This window comes from Jaminaea rosea (assembly GCF_003144245.1).
Source record: "Jaminaea rosea strain MCA 5214 unplaced genomic scaffold BDZ90scaffold_11, whole genome shotgun sequence".
NCBI classification, from domain to species: Eukaryota; Fungi; Basidiomycota; class Exobasidiomycetes; order Microstromatales; genus Jaminaea; species Jaminaea rosea.
The window spans coordinates 427,339-442,577 of NW_020289985.1; the positions used below are offsets into that span (position 1 = coordinate 427,339).

Here is a 15,239-nt window from a genome sequence, read left to right on the forward strand (position 1 = left end):
TCGATTTGGCCCTTAGCCAGGGCAGGACGGCAGCGGCAGGCGGCTGCTCCGTCGCCTGGCTCGACTGAACTCACACATCTGGCGTCGCGTCGGAGGGCGGAAGTAGCGGCGGAGCGGGGAGCACTCTCGTCACGCTCACATTTCCTGTCCAAATCAATCATCCCCTTCGTCCTCACCGACCGAGATGCTATCAAGCGATGGTCATTGAGTCGTCACCCGAGGAATCCTCGCAAGACTCGCAGACGGTCAAGAGATTTGCCTCGACACCCGAAGATCGACTGAAGCAGAGCAGCGCCTATCTTGAGGGCCTCTTGGCCCAATTTCGCGCCAACAAGACCCTGTCAGCGCCGCCTCCCCAGCAACCGCCTCTTTCCTCGTCCTCACCCACGCCAGCTGCTTGCGTCGCAGCTCCTCCGGAAGAGCAGCCTGTAATCGAGCCCAGCAACGCACGCTCAGCACCGATACAGGAGAAAGGCGAATCATCAGGTCCAACTCCTGCTGATCCCTCTCTACACACTGCCAAGGCGGACCCTCTCATTGACAGTCCCTCTATGCCGTCATCTCTTGAGGTACCAGCGCCTCCCATCAGCGAGCGTCAAGCCCAGACCATGACGTCCAATCACCCCTGGGCGTCCGCCGTGAGCTCAGCGGCGGCCAATGTCGAGAACCAGATACGTTGGACATTTGGCATGTCGTCAAGATCGGCGTCCAATAGCAGCGAAGCATCGCGCGGCGGTGGGATGACCAGCTCAAAAGAAGTTTCGCAGAGCCTTGGTACGGAAGACGCGGAGGCGGAGAAGCAAGCTATAGCGGAAGAGGAGCCGCGAGAGAAGGCAGTAGAGCCGCAAGGTGCTGAGGATGATCGCCGAGAGGCTGAGGTCGATCTGAGCAAGGAGGCTCAGATTGAGACAAAGGAGGTCGCGGAACAGGTCAGAGCATCGCCGGAGAACAGAGCAGTGGTGGACGTCGCATCAGCTATTGAGACAGACTTGGCCGATCAGCAGGCAGACCTGGCCGCAGAGCCGGTGAACCAAGAGATGACAGCGGTCAGCGAGGATGGCGATGGAAGCACGAAGGCGACAAACAGCTCCCGTGCATCCGCTTTTGAGATTGCAAATGCTGCACCAGCCATACTCAGCGCTCCCGTACGACCGCTGCAGGAGCAGCTCGAAGCGGCTTGGGGCCCCTTTGAACTCTCACAGCTCTCTCAAGGCGACGATGACGAGGAAGAATCGCCGACTTGGAGCTCGAACGTCAACGCGAGTCAGCAACGACCATCAGCAGAACAACCAGCCGAAGCTGAAACCTCCCAGGCAGGAGGTCGAGCCGAAGCTGAAACCTCCCAGGCAGGAGGTGTCGCTAGCCCATGCCCCGCAGCAGCCACCTCCGCGCTTTCCCAAGAGGACGTGCCAACTTCTCAAGAGCCCAGCGCTTCCGCTGCGCTCGTTTCCTCATCGCAGGAGACTGGATCCCAGCAGCAGGAATCGTCAATTGGCCCTCCGACGTTCCATGCAGACATGAGCTTGCCCTTCTCGTTCGCAGCGAGCGATGCGGGCAGCGCCGTACCTCACGAGGAAGCGCGAAGCGAGGCCGAAGACGAGACAGCCGGGCCAGTGCAGCGAATCAATGCGGTTGCCGGCCCTAGCAGGCGAGTCAGATTTGTGGATCCTATATCGTCCTCGCAAGATTGCACCCGAAGACGCTCTCCCTCTTCGAGCCCACATCGCCGCACTGTGCAAGAGCTCTCCCGACTCGAGCCGCCCTCAACTCAAGAGGCAGCACAGTCCACTTTCGTCATCGACCTGACCTCGCCCAGACCCATGAGCTTCACTCCTCATCGCCGTCCGCCAGCCCAACGTGCCTCGGCTCAGGACGAGTATAGCCAAGACGCTGAGGAGGATACCGCTCGCCGCCTGCGACAGCGCTCAGTCATGGGTGGCTCACGTCGGAAGAGCGCAGAGCGCGCTGACCAGCTCATCAAGCATCGCGCAAAGCTGCTGCAATATTTCCGGAGGAAGGTGGCCGAATCGCAGCGAGCGGATTTAGAGTCGCAGCATGCGGAGGACGAGTCGTGGAGGGAGGACGATGACGATGGGGCGGAGGCGGAAGAGGAGGAGGAGGAGGGGGATAGTGTCAAGCGTGGAACAGCGTCCGCGCCAGCAGCAAGCGGTCGTCTTGCGCAGCAACGCAAGCACGCACAGGCTCTGCCAAGCAAGCATGCTCAGCCACGTCTCGCTCAGAGCAAATTAAACTTCACGACAAGGCCTAGCGATGATGACCGTGGTCAGGGCTCATCGACTGGAGCCGCCCTAGCGCCCTCTGCATCGGGCGGTCGCATCGCTGCCGTTGCCCGTACCAACAAAGACGACGACGACGACGACGACGACGGGCCCATCAGGGCTGGACGTAGACGACCCTTTACTCCTCTGATCTTGCCCGAGAGTGGCAGCAGCTCGGAGGGCGTGCGGAATGGGGTCAATCATGATGATGGCAACCATGCCTCTTCTCCATCGGCAGGGGGATGTCAAGTGAGAAGTCCGATGCGAGGCTTCGCAGCAGGCGGGCCTGAGCAGGTGGAGCGTGGGGAATGCGCGTCAGACCAAGAGAACATCCCAGGCCCATCTTTGGGCGATGACCAACAAGCCAATTTGGACGCACCTTCGGCCACACGCTCAGAGATCGACTCCTCCGCGAGCAATCACAGCCACCTCAGCGTCGCTGTTGCGCCCATCGGAGAGAGTCAGCTCATCGAAAGCGGCACCAGTCAGCCTCAGTCTGCAAGCATGGAAGCAAGCCAGATTCCCCGCTCGCAGCCAAGCCAATCTAGCAGCGCCGATGCCGGTGGCATTGCAGGCGCCTCGATGGCCGCAGTGAATGGCAGCTTGAGCAACATGCACCAGCAGTCCTGCTCGACAGGCTCGGACACGGAGGAAGAAGAGATGATCTCGCGGCCCGCCCGCCTTCCTGCCCCTCCTCGTCCGGCAGCAGCATCGAGTTCGGCCGCAGGGCCGTCCGCGCCCGCACATCCTTCCAGTGGCAGCAGAGCCGCAGCTGCAACCGCTCCTCCTCTTCATGTACCCCCACCTCCTGCCATTGTCCTTGAGCAGGGCCTCTCGACTTCTCCAACGCTTCGTCAGCTCAGGGAGGAGCGTGAGCTTGCGAGGCAGGAGACGGAATGGCTACGTCAGCAGGCTGCTGATGCCAAGCAGCGGGGAGACAGCAGTAGGCGCGGCCCAGTTGAAGAGGAGCAAGGGCATCGAGATGATGAAGATGGCGAGACGACGGCGGAGAGGGCAGCAGACGCTGCCGCCGATCGTAGCGCGCCTATGCTACGACCGCTCGGCGATCTTATGGGCGGCTTGCTCAGATACCAGCGACAAGAAGAAGCAGAGCCGCCTCGAGCACCCCCAGCAGAGCATTCCAGACGAGCAGGTCAGGCGGGTGATGATGCGCAAGAGGAGGCCGCAACTTCGATGGCGAGGGCGAATGCGGCGGAGATGGCAAAGACGACGAACATCACGAGAACGCCAACGCCGGGCCAGCAACGCCCTCGAAAGCGCCCGCGCACCTCTGGCAGCGCTACGCCCGCCGAACGTGAGGCACAGCGTCGACGCTATAATGAGCTATTGGCTAGCATCGTAGACTGAGATTTGAGTCGCGAATATCCCAATGAAAGCCTGTCACCCATTCGCCTGCGTCCTGTTCAATCCCCCAGTGTGGCATCGTAGAAATGGCCCGGATGAGCTCGTGGAGTGGGGGCCACCTGCAAGGAGCAGTGCCGATTGAACGTTGAAGGTTGAGGGTGGAACGTCGATCGTCGTCTCCTCATCTGATCTTCGATCTCTACATCCCCCTTTCTGCTTCGCAATCCGATGATCGTCGGCGTACACTTCCCGCCCAGCTGGCCCGCTCGCTCGCACGTCGTCGTCATCGTCACCGCTCGGCGGCGTTTCCTTATCTCGGGATCTGGTCTTCCTTTCGCTACGGATCGCGTACGAGTGCGGGTGAATGCGGGCGCGTGTGCGTCCTTACGTCCTTGAGTGCGTGCGACGTGCGTGCGTCATTACGAGAATAGCAGGTTGCGTCGTGTCATGTCGTGTCGTGGACTAGCTCGCATGTTGCATCTCACGCTCCACGCCTAATGCTCTCCACGCTCCGCTCTCGACCAAGTCATGCTCACGCTCACACTCAGCCTCGATTTACTCCCCGCGGCGCTTCGAAATCTGTTCTTGGCAGGCGTCAAAGTCGAGCGCTAGAGGAGGGGGCGGCGGCGACTGACGGGCGAATGATCACCTGCAGCAGCCTCGCAGCCAGCACCGCCCGCACCCTTCCGCTCTGTCCCCCTCTGCTCTTCGATCTCTGTCTCCCCGCCGCTCATCGCCATGAATTTCTGCGATGCCAAGAGCTCATCGGAGCGACCCTGCTTGCTCAACGTTCGTGCCGGTGTTTTATCTTTGTCTCTTCTGGCACTCTCCCACACAGTCGTCCCCTGGCAGCATTCAGTCGATTCTATTTCCTTTCACGGTGACCAACCCTTCGCCATCGACTGCGCACGTACCCTCTCTCTTGCTCAATGTCCGCTGAACCTGGGTACGCCATGGAAGCCACCCGCCCCCCTCCCCGAATCGCATCACACAAACTTCCGCGCCAGCCAACGAAGATAGCAGCCAGTGGCTCGCGGAAGGGCAGCAAGGCACAGCCATTACATGCCATTAATGCTCGTCCTCGTCTGGAGTTGCCTCCATCTCGCTCATCACGCAATTGTCTTGGCCGCGGCCCGCTGGCCCCTCATTGAATAGAGGTCGAGTAGACGGCACAGACCCCACGGTGGGAGGCGGTACGCGCCTCGCATCCCTCGCACGAATCCGCGTCGAATCGGATTGAGCAAACGAGGGCAACTCTGGCGGAGAGATGCGATGACAGGCACGCCACGCCAAGTTAATTGATCGAATGACTGAATCGATTAGGAGCCTGCGCCGTCCTGTCCCCATCTCCGCCTCTCCGCCCTCTCGAGTGACGTTGGAGGCTGGTGGCAATATCGAGCCCGCTCGCTCGCCCGCCCACGGCGGTGCCTGCGCTGTCTGCGCTGCCTCGCTGAATCGCCTTCGCGTCGCAACTTACTTCTTCTTGGCCCTCGCATCTACACAGAGTCACGGCCGAAGCATTCGCCAGATCGTGCTGCGATAGCACGGGTAGCCAAGCAAGCAAGGCTTTCACCCTCGCACTTTGATATGTGACGGCCCGCTCGTCACTGCCAAGCCAAGATGCACAACGGCGACAAATCGCGTTGAAGCGATGAAAGGAGACAAAGGGGTACGAGCCGGCGGCGATGAGCAGGAGCAAGACGGCGTATGGAAACTGTCAAGGGTAGCACATGCTGGTGCAGATCGAAGGAGCCAGATTTGGGTCTCATTACCTGACGAGGGTAGCATCGCCCCGTCTCGTCTCATCTCGTCTTGTCTTGTCTCGAGCTTGAGACTATCATCTGTTTCACTCAGCACTCCCTGTCAGCGCGTCCCTCCCTTCTCAACCTCCCCATCACTCCAAGCATACAGCAGCATCCCGCGATCCGCCGACGCCTCCCACTTCACTACACCAAAGTCGCTTCCTCGATTCATCCCACCAGGTCTCCTGACAGCTCAAGCAGACTTTTGTCAGCCGCCGTCGTCTTCAACGTGCTCAGCACTTGGCACCGAGGGCACCGAGACCACCAGCATCGATCACAGTCGGCTCCCTTAGCATCTCTTCATCAACTTCTCCTCCAATCGAATGGTCTCGTCCCCAAGCAAATCGTCATCGCCGCCAGCATCGCAGGCTATGGCTCCCGTCGAATCCTCGACGACAGCTCACGAAGACCAGCCCGCAGCAGCAGCATCCAAGCCAACCACCGAGACCACCGACGTTGAGGCAAGAGCTAGTCATGACGAGTCACGGTGCGAGACGTGTGGAGAGGACAAGATCAAAGGCTACAAGGACGTGCTGGAAGCCATCAAGTTGGTGGGCATCGACTGCTCCATCCTACCGTAGCAGACTGAGCATCAGCTGACGTATCCCTCTCATCTCCCCGCTGCCAGGCTTGGGTCAAGCAACGCCGCCACCTCTTTGTGTCGTGGATCCAAGTACCGGTGGGCTGCTGCTTCATCCTGGTCGTAGCATGGGCACTTAACCTTGCCATGGACGCTGCACCTTTCCGTAAGTAGGCGTAGCTGCCAAGCACGTCGACAGGAGCCGCTGATCATTCCACGCCTTTCCACACGCAGGCTTTCCCGGCCCCGTGCTCGGCACCATCGTCTTCTTTGCCCTACTCCTCTTCCTCGACTGGCTGAGCATCAAGTTCCCGGGCAAGCAGCCCGATGCTGACCCAGAGAAGGGATCTCAGCGTCCCCGCCAGCGTAAGCGTGAGTTAGCCTGCATCAGCACCCGATTGTGCTGGCTCCCGACCTGACCTCATCCTCCCTCATCCCCCTCACCCCGCAGGCTTCGTCGAGCCCGTGATGGCGCTGCTAGGACCCCCTTGCGACTTCCTACTCCGTAACATGTCCTGTCTCTTCACGCCCGCCTTCGTCCTCATCCCTGCCCGCGAGTCGATCCCAGGCAAGGAGATTGGGCTGCTAGTCGTGTGGTTCCTCGCCACGCAGGTCCTCGCCTACGTACTGCCCGTTTTCTTCGTACGAGCCGTCGAATGGGTCTGGGGAGCACCGAAGCGCACCCGTCAGCTGCGTCAACGCAAAGAGGAGCAGGAGAGGCGCAACTCGACAATTACTATGCCTGGCCTCGAGTGGGAGAAGCGCAGGTCCTACGGCGGAGGTGACCGACTCGGCCCTATTGCCACGGGCTTGAGCGGCCTCACCGCAGTCGTTGTTGCCCCAGTCAGCCACGTCAACATGGATCGTGATGAGAGCGAGCAAGATCAGTACCGCCACATCGCCGGGGTCGAGCTCGAAGTGGCCAGGCAGCAAGGTGATCCCTTCATGGCCACCTTCGACTCGCACAAGGGTTACCCTCGCTCGGACGTGAGCGCTTTCCTCCATCCGTCACCTCATGCGCATCTCCACCACCTTCATCATCATCACCGCAGCACCAGCGGGAGCCGTGTGCGATCCTCATCTGCGCCGAGGAGCTCCTCGAGAAGGCGACCAGCCTCTGCGGGCAGGGATCGACTCGGTACGGCAGGTAGCGACGCTCAGCGATCAGAGAGGCGAGGTAGGTCCGGCAGGCCGGGGTCAAGCCGTCCAGGTACTGCTCCTCAGGACGGACCCGTGCCGCCGCCACTGCTCCGCAACGCAGTCACCTTTGACGAGGGGTTTAGCTTCGGACGACGCCAAGGTCCAGGGCAGCTTTCAGACGGTGATCCCATGGCACGAGACGTTGCGCCGGAAGTAGCTCCGGATATTGCACCAGACGCGGGCCCATCTTCCCCTCCCCCCGCTGCCCTCATTGCACCTCGAGTTGCCTTCATGCCTCGACCCCTCGAGGCAGAGGATAGGGACGGTATCGAAGTCCTGCAGGACAACACCGCCGTGAACACCCGCCGCAACTCGCCCGACCTCGCCATTCCACCCACTGCCATCTTGACAAATAAGTCAGACGCCTCAGGCATGACCCTTAGCTCCAACGAGAAGGCCGGGCAGACCTCCACCGGAGAGCAGGTACTGCCTGCAGCTGCCAGTAAGAAAGTCAACGATGCCGATCAAGGTGCAAGCGACGACAATGATGAAGACGATGAAGACGAAGATGACGACGCCTCGTCCTCCTCCTCAACGTATGGCCCTGACGCTATCGAGCGCCTCGCCGACTGGATTGGCGACCTCATCACCCCAACGGCGTACTTCATTCTCTTCATCGTTGGTCTACCACTCTGGTTCCTCTACGACTTTGCCCTCGCGCTGCACTTGGCCATCAACATCCTGACCTTTTGGCTCGCCATCACGGTCGTGCCGGCGAAGATTCGTCGTTATGCGCATCCCATCCTCACGACGGCTATTGCAACTGGTGAGTAGCAGCCTGCTGCACTATCCGGCGGACACAGACTGACATCACATTCTTGACGCTCGCAGTCCTCCTCATCTGGGCCTTTGGCGAGATGCGAGGTCAATCCCTCAAGCAGACTCTCACTTACTACGACCGTGACGCCAAATTTGACGAGCTGTGGCGTCCCTCACCCCGCTACACCGGTCCTGTCCCTGGAGCAGCCGATGTCCTCTCCTCCCTCCTCGACGCCGGTATCGTGGCCCTCTTCGTGCCGCTGTACCGCTATCGCAAGGACCTCAAGGAGTGTGGCACGCGCATGTTCGTCGCACTCCTTCCCTGCGTGGGGCTCTCCCTCTTCTTCTGGCCCACAATTGCCGCCCTCATTGGACTGGACCAGAGTCGGGCTCTGGCGTTTGCAGCTCGCTTCCTCTCTACGCCTCTGGCTATTGAGTTGATCGAGACGCTCCGCGGTGACGAAAGCATGACGGTCATTCTCGTCGTCATCACAGGTATCGTGGCTGCTGTGCTCAAGGAGCCCTTTTTCAAGCTGATGCGAGTAGACATGGACGAGGACTACCTCATTGTGGGAGTGACTTTCGGCGCTACATCGGGCGCCATTGGAGCTAGCAGTCTCATTGCTAGGCCGAGGGTCATGGCTGTGGCCAGCTTGGCCTTCGTCATGTTCGGCGCCATGTGCCTCATCGCCGTGGCTATCCCACCCATCGTTGAGGCTGTGAGGACCCTGGCTAGTCTATAAAGAGACAATCGTAGCTTGGCCGACTTGTACATAGATAATGACCGATCACGATCGCCGCGAACATGCATTTAATTGTAGCCCCATTCATCATGATCCGCCAGAGCTTGCTGACCGAATGAAGAAGCTGGCGACTCAATCCCGTTCCTGATGTGGCGCAGCGAGGCAGAGGCGCGTGAGAGCACGAGAAGAGGTACCGAAGAGCTCATCATGATGGACGGCTATGATTGGTCTGTCCCTCGCTCGCTCAGCATGCTCAGCCATCGACAAACTCCCCAAATTTAGTCTTGAGCCACCGGCAAACGTCAACCTCGGTCACCAGATCTCGCCGTCTGACTCGAAATCCTCCGAGCCGGGTGGAGCCAGCCGAATTTTGGCTGCCTGCAGGCCAGGAACCTGATGCATAGAGTAGCGTTGAAAGTGAAAGTGGTGGTGTGACCTTGCGCTGGGATAAAGACGAGAAGAGCTCGCTATCAAGACGAGCAGCCTTGACTTCTCCTCACGCCATCTTCGGACCATCAGACTACCTCGTGCTCCGTCTGACGATTGGAGAGCAGACGATAGGAGCGCATCGCGCCATCCGCGTACCCCATTTACTCACCAACCTCACAACAGCATTCAACGGCAACAATGATCATCCATCACTCGCCCTACCCTGACCTTGCCATTCCCGCCGTTACTCTACCCACCTTCATCTTCCGCCCCCTCGACAATAGTCAAGATGAGCAAGTCCCAGGCAGCCAGTCTCGCCTCGACTCTCCGCTGTTAATGGCGGTCCCCCAAGATGAAAAGTACAATCCAAAACCCACAAGACCTAGAGCCTCCGCAGAGGGCGGTGCGCTCAGCTTGCGTCAAGCAAAAGAGAGAGCTGAGATGTGGGCGCTTGGGCTCAGGCAAGAGCTGGGATGGGGAGGTGGTGACGATGAGCAGGGACGAGGAAAGAGGAGAGAGGCGGCTGAGGAGGGAGAGGCGGAGAGGGTGTTGAGCGTTGTGAGCGAGAACCAGGTGAGCATGCATGCCGGGCTAGTAAGCAGGAAACTCCAAGCTGACGACCTACACTTGCTCGTGCAGCATGACTACGCCTGTGCAGTGCTAGGTGCCAACCTAGTTGGGGCGTGTGCTGCGTTGCACAATCCCTCTTACACTCCCTCGGAGCTGGCTCATCAGCTACGCCTTGTCAGCTCTTCTGCCATTCTGTGCTCGACGAAGGCGTACGAAAAGTGTCGTCAGGCAGCAGAGGAAGCGTCAAGTGAAGCAGGCGAGGGACTTGAAGCCTTGCCGTCAACACCGAAGATTTGGGTGTTCGAAGAGCCGCAGGATGAAGATGGAAGTGCGGCAGCCCCGTCGACGTCTAGTCGCCCCGCCTCCTGGTTCGAAGCAGGCTCTTTGGCCCTTTCGTCATCTACGTCTCCAAGCTCTCTGCTCTCCGGTCTGTGGACTTGGCACACTGCCCACGTCAGGCCAGGGGACGACGCCGTGTACTGCTTCTCATCGGGCACGTCTGGTAGGCCGAAAGCTGTGCGACTGTCTCATGGCAACCTGGTGGCCAACACAATCCAGGCGACTTGCTTAATGAGAGACAGGACGGAGAGCCCGCTCTTTGACAGGTGGCACAAGGGGGATAAGGAGGGTTGGTACAGCGGTCTACCTAGGGCCGCCAAGAAGCAGCAAGCAAGCAAGAGTACGACTGCTGGTAGCGGTGGATTACTCCGCAAGCTCAAATCGAAGCTCAATTTGAGCCGGTCCTCACCAGATAAGGGCACCTCCTCCCCCTCCACCACCTCTGGCTCCTCTGGTGGCATCTCCATCCCCAAACCCTCTCAAGAAATACACATCGACCTCCTCCCCCAGTTCCACTGCTACGGCCTCCTAGTCTCCCTCGTAGCCCTGCACACAGCCACTCCGCGGTACGTCTTGGGACGATTCTCCCTCCCAACCTTCCTGCACCTCGTCCAAGATCACAAGGTCACATTCGCCTTTGTTGTCCCACCCGTCCTCTTGGCGCTGGCAAGGTCGAAGGAGGTTGACGAGTACGACTTGTCGAGCCTGCGTAGGCTGGCATCGGGGGCAGCTTCTCTACCTGAGGGGCTGAGGCGGGAAGTCTGGGAGAAGCGCAAAGTGATGGTAACAGACGGATTTGGGATGAGTGAGATGAGCCCTATCGTCTGTTTGCAGACACTGGCCGACGTCTGTGAAGACATCCAAGGGGAGTCAGAGGAGGAGAAGACGCAGAGGCTCAACGGTGTAGGCAGGCTGGCACCTAGCACTCAAGCCCGGGTCATCGACGAAGAAGGCAATGACGTACCGGCCGGTAGCGGCAAGACGGGAGAGCTCCTCCTTCGTGGCCCTCAACGCATGACGGGCTACTTGCGCAACCCAGAGGCCAACGAATCCGCCTTCCATCGTGACGGCAGCGATGGTGGTCTGTGGTTAAAGACGGGCGACGTAGTTTCCCTCTCCCCGGCACCACACAGTTACCTCCGCATAACCGACAGGCAGAAAGACGTCATAAAGGTGAAAGGGTTCCAAGTCTCCCCCGCCGAACTCGAGGATCGCATCCTCTCCGACTCAACGGTGCACGACGTGGCCGTCGTTGGGCTCACAAAGCCCGGTGGGGATGGAGAAGAAGTCCCCTGGGCCTTTTGCGTGCCTGCCGAGGGGCAGAGCAAGGAAAAGGGCCAAGATGCGAAAGAGGTGGCTCAACGGGTGAACGAAAGTGGGAAATTGGCCAAGTACAAGTACCTCGGTGGAGCTACGTGGGTCAAGGACCTGCCAAAGAGCGATGCTGGAAAAGTGTTGAAGAGGCAGCTGAGAGATTGGGCTAAAGAGGAGGGGATCGATGGGCGGTGATGCTGAGAAGAAGTACTGCTGAGCGTTGAGTAATGGAGCCAAGATAATACAATACCAGAGTTCAAACGAGCACAGCGATTGGGAGCTTGCGCGGGAACGTGTGATTAGATTGAGCTGTCGATGATTCGTCGAGAAATCGAAAGGCTCTCGTAGCCTGACCTCCCTAAAGTCACAGTCGACGCAGGAAAGACTACACCGCGCTGCGACTCCGTAGAACGTTGCTTACCCGCTCTTGGGCATGGGCAGCCTGATCTGCCACTCCGGCTCAGCATCGCTCGTGACCGGATCAGCATCAACAAAGTGCGCCAGTAGAACAATGGACTGCCCACCGGCTCCCGCAGCAATCTGGTCGATCAGGCGCTGTCTCATCGGTGCCTCGTCCGCCCCTCCTTCTCCAGCAGCCCGAGGCACTCCTTCCATTACCTCATCGACCCACCTGCACCCTCGAGCCAGCGCAGCACGCTGAGCAGCCGGCAGGGCAAGGCCTCCTCCCTCGCTTGCATCGTCATCCGATGAGATCCCTGCAACAACTTGCACCTCAATCCCGTTGCCGGCGGTAGCTGCCACTCCCAGCTTAGCGACGCGCAGCATAGCCGTATCGAGCGTGAGGAGGTCGATTCGACTGAAGAGACCATTGGCCGGTGCGCCCACGTAGACGCGGATTGTGGCAGTGGGGCTTGACTGCTGCAGCCGCGAGATGACCGCACTTGACTTGTTCAGCGTGACGATCCTCGTGCGGAGAGCTTCCGCTGAGGTCCCTTCATTACCAGCCTTGGCCATGGGCGCATCAGAGGCTCTAGCCACGGCTTGAGCAGGGTTGAAGCTGGCGCCGTCCTCCGCACCACGAGGTGTCGCGGTGCCCTCTGCAATCGTTTGATGCGTAGCCCCAACTTCCATCTGAAAGGTCCGCACCGGCGCATCCTCCACCTGGCGACGCGCCGTAGACGGACGGGAAGACCCAGCTTGGGTAGCGGGCGGCGTGGCGGCGGTAGCATGAGCCGCAGCGACCGATGCGGCTTGAGCGAGGAAACCACCGTTGCCTCCCATGTGGGCCGCAGATATCTGCTGGGAGACCGGCGTGCGTGCAGAGAACTCCACATCCCCATCATAGGGCGAGGCGGTCCCTTCGTCACTGACATCATCGTCCGTGGTCGCAGCATCGTCGTCTGTGCTTTTTGCGCTGACCGAGCCAGTCTGGACCGAATGCGGGCTCCTCGGAGCAAGCGAGTCGTCCTCTGACATGAACCCGACTGCCCCGCCATCTCCATCCTCATCATCCGCGTCTCCTAGGTAATCGGAGTCTTGTCTGCTCATCCATGTAGGACCAATTGCGCCCCGCGCGCCAGCGACGGCGATTGGTGTTGTCATGGCTGATGAGGGATTTGGGTGCCGGGGCGGTGGGGGCAGGGAGTCAAGACGGAGCGAGGGATGCGGGCGAGAGTTGATAGTGGTCGATAGCTGGCCGAGAGTGAGCGAAGGGGCGCGTGCGTCGAGCGTTGAGCGAAATCCTACTTCCTCATTGTCGTCTTCTCCTGCAGCTTCGTCATCCCCGCCGTACATGCTTAGGTCGGTGGAGGAAGAGGAGGAGAGGGCGGCCGATGCTTGAGCTAATGTATGGGGGACACCACTGCTGCCTGGAGCTGAAGGATTGCCTCTGCGTGTACTGGTTGTTGAGGATGGCGGTAGTACGGCGTGAGGGGCAGCAAAGGACGCAGAGGAAGAGGACGGCCCGCCTACCGAGGGCGAGGAGAGAGACTCTGTGTTGGCTGCAGCCGATGAGCCTGATGAAGCCTTGCGCATTTGTCCTGCCTGCTGATGGGAGCCTTGTGTCTGGTAGGCATGCCCTCTTGAGTCCATCAGCACTCGATCCCTCGCCGTAGTGGGAAGCGTATTCATGACCTGTCCTGAGACATCCTGCGGCTTGCCTACTGCTGAGGAAGAGGAGCAGGACGAGGCCGACGAGGGCGAGGCGGAGAGGACAGTGTGTAGCGACGATGTGTGACTTGCACTAGGAAGCGATCGATTCTGCTGCTGGCGCTGATGGTGCATTGACGAGGCAGAGTCGCTGTGCTCGGAGAAGTTGTCGTTGTCCTCCTGCACGGGTGAGCCAAGTCAGCCATGCCAGCCTCAATACGCCCACATATTCTGCTCACCTCGCTGGCATCTCTTGAGCTGCCGCCGCCAAGGGCCATAGCCTCCTCATACTGATCCTGAAGCTGGCGCAACGGCCCTCCACCTTGGGCCTGGATAGTCCTACGAGGCTTGCTTCGATGGTGGTGATGATGATGGTGATGGCCATGATGCGAGGACGACGAAGCTGACTGAGCATAGTGATGACCACCGCCAATCTGGTGCTCACGAGGACGTGAGAGGGCCATGCTGACGAATGGATATCGAGGTGATGGAAACAAGGGTGGGAAAATGTCGAGCGACTGGATGCATTGCCAATTGAGCGGAGCAGCAGCAGCAGCAGCCCGCCCTCGACCCTCGAGACGAGACGCGCACGGACTCCGACTCTTGACCTCGACGATGGCTTGCTCCCCTTCGAGCACTGCCATGGCTGAGCGAATGACGAGGAGGCAAGGAGCAGGTATAGAGAATGAGTCCTTCTGAGGACGCATCAGACATAGCTGGAGATTCACAGCGGGCACAGGGTCATGAAGGTGCCACAGCAGACTAGGCAGCAGGGCGTTGACGGCCTGAGCACGCCAGGCCATGGTGATCAGCCATGCGCATTCCAAGAGGCCGCTGAGTAGGGACGTTCACGAGGCATGACGAGGGGCGAGGAACGTTCAGAGGCGTCATCGAAGAGAGCAGCAGCGGCAGCGACACGAGAATAAGAGGATGAGAACGTTCGGTGTCTCGAAGCTCGCTCTTGATGTGATTTGGGGGAACAGGCTACTGGTCACCAGCAGCAGAGGGAACAATCCCAGTCAAGCAGCCTTTCACAGATGCAGCAATGAGTGCTCGAGGAGACGACATGGTCGCAATACCGTGTCATTGATGTCCTAATGCTGTCGATGTCGTCGATTCGAAGCACTTCCTCTTAGTCTTTCTTCCTTCATTTCCCTGTCGCTCAGTTTTCCCTTGCCAATGCGACATCTCACGCCGAGCATTTACTGCTTCTGGTTGCCACTGTTACCACCAAGGTCGTTGATGGCAGCCTCAACGTCGTCGAGGTGGGAGCGCTGCTTGGCGAGGGTCTCGCGGACTACGGATGTGCGTCCGAACAGGATGGATGGATGGTAAGACGTCAGTCAACTGGCTCGCTCCATCGAAAGCTGTCTCGTCTCTTTGCAACTCACGCTTCTTGAGCTTCTCAGCCTCTGCCTCACGAATGTACTTTTGCTCCTCACCCTGCTCGCGCTGCTTGAAGCCCTTGCTGTTGGCCGTGGCTCCAGTGCCAGAGGACTCGGGACCAGTGGCGTAGCTGCGCATAGCAAGGGTAGGTGCGGAGCGGAGCGAGTTGCCGGTGCGGAGGGCAGTGTTGCGAAGGAGGGACATCTTGCTGATGAGTGCGATGGTAGTGAGTGAAAGGAGGTCAAAGAGGTCAGATTAACTGGGCTGCGAGATGCGCTCACTTCAGACAGCCTCAGCCTCAGGGTCAACTCCACCCAAGCACGGATCAAGCCGTCTCTCTGGCGGAGTGCGCGGCTCTCGAGAT

At 59.6% G+C, this 15,239-nt stretch overlaps 5 protein-coding genes across 5 annotated transcripts; 3 read left to right on the top strand and 2 right to left on the bottom strand.

Annotated features, from left to right (window-relative positions):
• The first annotated feature begins 146 nt into the window (after positions 1–146).
• On the top strand, positions 147–3,883 carry BDZ90DRAFT_233443 (hypothetical protein). The gene has a single exon (XM_025506634.1). The coding sequence runs from the start codon at positions 198–200 to the stop codon at positions 3,645–3,647; it is 3,450 nt and encodes a 1,149-aa protein (XP_025360922.1). The 5' UTR covers positions 147–197; the 3' UTR covers positions 3,648–3,883.
• Positions 3,884–4,169: 286 nt separating this feature from the next.
• On the top strand, positions 4,170–8,817 carry BDZ90DRAFT_233444 (hypothetical protein). The gene is made up of 6 exons (XM_025506635.1): positions 4,170–4,590; positions 5,787–5,997; positions 6,075–6,192; positions 6,261–6,398; positions 6,478–7,992; positions 8,058–8,817. The coding sequence occupies exons 1-6, from the start codon at positions 4,574–4,576 to the stop codon at positions 8,726–8,728; spliced, it is 2,670 nt and encodes an 889-aa protein (XP_025360923.1). The 5' UTR covers positions 4,170–4,573; the 3' UTR covers positions 8,729–8,817.
• A 365-nt stretch (positions 8,818–9,182) lies between these two features.
• Positions 9,183–11,668, top strand: BDZ90DRAFT_233446 (acetyl-CoA synthetase-like protein). Its single transcript, XM_025506636.1, has 2 exons — positions 9,183–9,730; positions 9,797–11,668. The coding sequence occupies exons 1-2, from the start codon at positions 9,356–9,358 to the stop codon at positions 11,573–11,575; spliced, it is 2,154 nt and encodes a 717-aa protein (XP_025360924.1). The 5' UTR covers positions 9,183–9,355; the 3' UTR covers positions 11,576–11,668.
• BDZ90DRAFT_280833 (hypothetical protein) lies at positions 11,409–13,957 on the bottom strand. The gene is made up of 2 exons (XM_025509315.1): positions 13,729–13,957; positions 11,409–13,669 (listed from the first exon to the last, which is right to left on the bottom strand). Exons 1-2 carry the CDS (start codon positions 13,951–13,953, stop codon positions 11,798–11,800), a joined length of 2,097 nt encoding a protein of 698 aa, XP_025360925.1. The 5' UTR covers positions 13,954–13,957; the 3' UTR covers positions 11,409–11,797.
• A 366-nt stretch (positions 13,958–14,323) lies between these two features.
• On the bottom strand, positions 14,324–15,097 carry BDZ90DRAFT_233449 (hypothetical protein). Its single transcript, XM_025506637.1, has 2 exons — positions 14,881–15,097; positions 14,324–14,786 (listed from the first exon to the last, which is right to left on the bottom strand). The coding sequence occupies exons 1-2, from the start codon at positions 15,077–15,079 to the stop codon at positions 14,692–14,694; spliced, it is 294 nt and encodes a 97-aa protein (XP_025360926.1). The 5' UTR covers positions 15,080–15,097; the 3' UTR covers positions 14,324–14,691.
• Positions 15,098–15,239: the final 142 nt, after the last annotated feature.

Excerpts from the sequence above, each read along its gene's own strand:
- BDZ90DRAFT_233443 (XM_025506634.1), top strand. The coding sequence starts at position 198 with ATGGTCATTGAGTCGTCACCCGAGGAATCCTCGCAAGACTCGCAGACG.
- BDZ90DRAFT_233444 (XM_025506635.1), top strand. Across the intron at positions 6,193-6,260 it reads CATGGACGCTGCACCTTTCC|GCTTTCCCGGCCCCGTGCTC; the intron begins GTAAGTAGGCGT and ends TTCCACACGCAG. Across the intron at positions 6,399-6,477 it reads GCGTCCCCGCCAGCGTAAGC|GCTTCGTCGAGCCCGTGATG; the intron begins GTGAGTTAGCCT and ends CTCACCCCGCAG.
- BDZ90DRAFT_233446 (XM_025506636.1), top strand. The coding sequence starts at position 9,356 with ATGATCATCCATCACTCGCCCTACCCTGACCTTGCCATTCCCGCCGTT. Across the intron at positions 9,731-9,796 it reads GCGTTGTGAGCGAGAACCAG|CATGACTACGCCTGTGCAGT; the intron begins GTGAGCATGCAT and ends TTGCTCGTGCAG.
- BDZ90DRAFT_280833 (XM_025509315.1), bottom strand. The coding sequence starts at position 13,953 with ATGGCCCTCTCACGTCCTCGTGAGCACCAGATTGGCGGTGGTCATCAC. Across the intron at positions 13,670-13,728 it reads GCTCAAGAGATGCCAGCGAG|GAGGACAACGACAACTTCTC; the intron begins GTGAGCAGAATA and ends TCACCCGTGCAG.
- BDZ90DRAFT_233449 (XM_025506637.1), bottom strand. The coding sequence starts at position 15,079 with ATGTCCCTCCTTCGCAACACTGCCCTCCGCACCGGCAACTCGCTCCGC. Across the intron at positions 14,787-14,880 it reads GGCTGAGAAGCTCAAGAAGC|TCCGCGAGACCCTCGCCAAG; the intron begins GTGAGTTGCAAA and ends GCACATCCGTAG.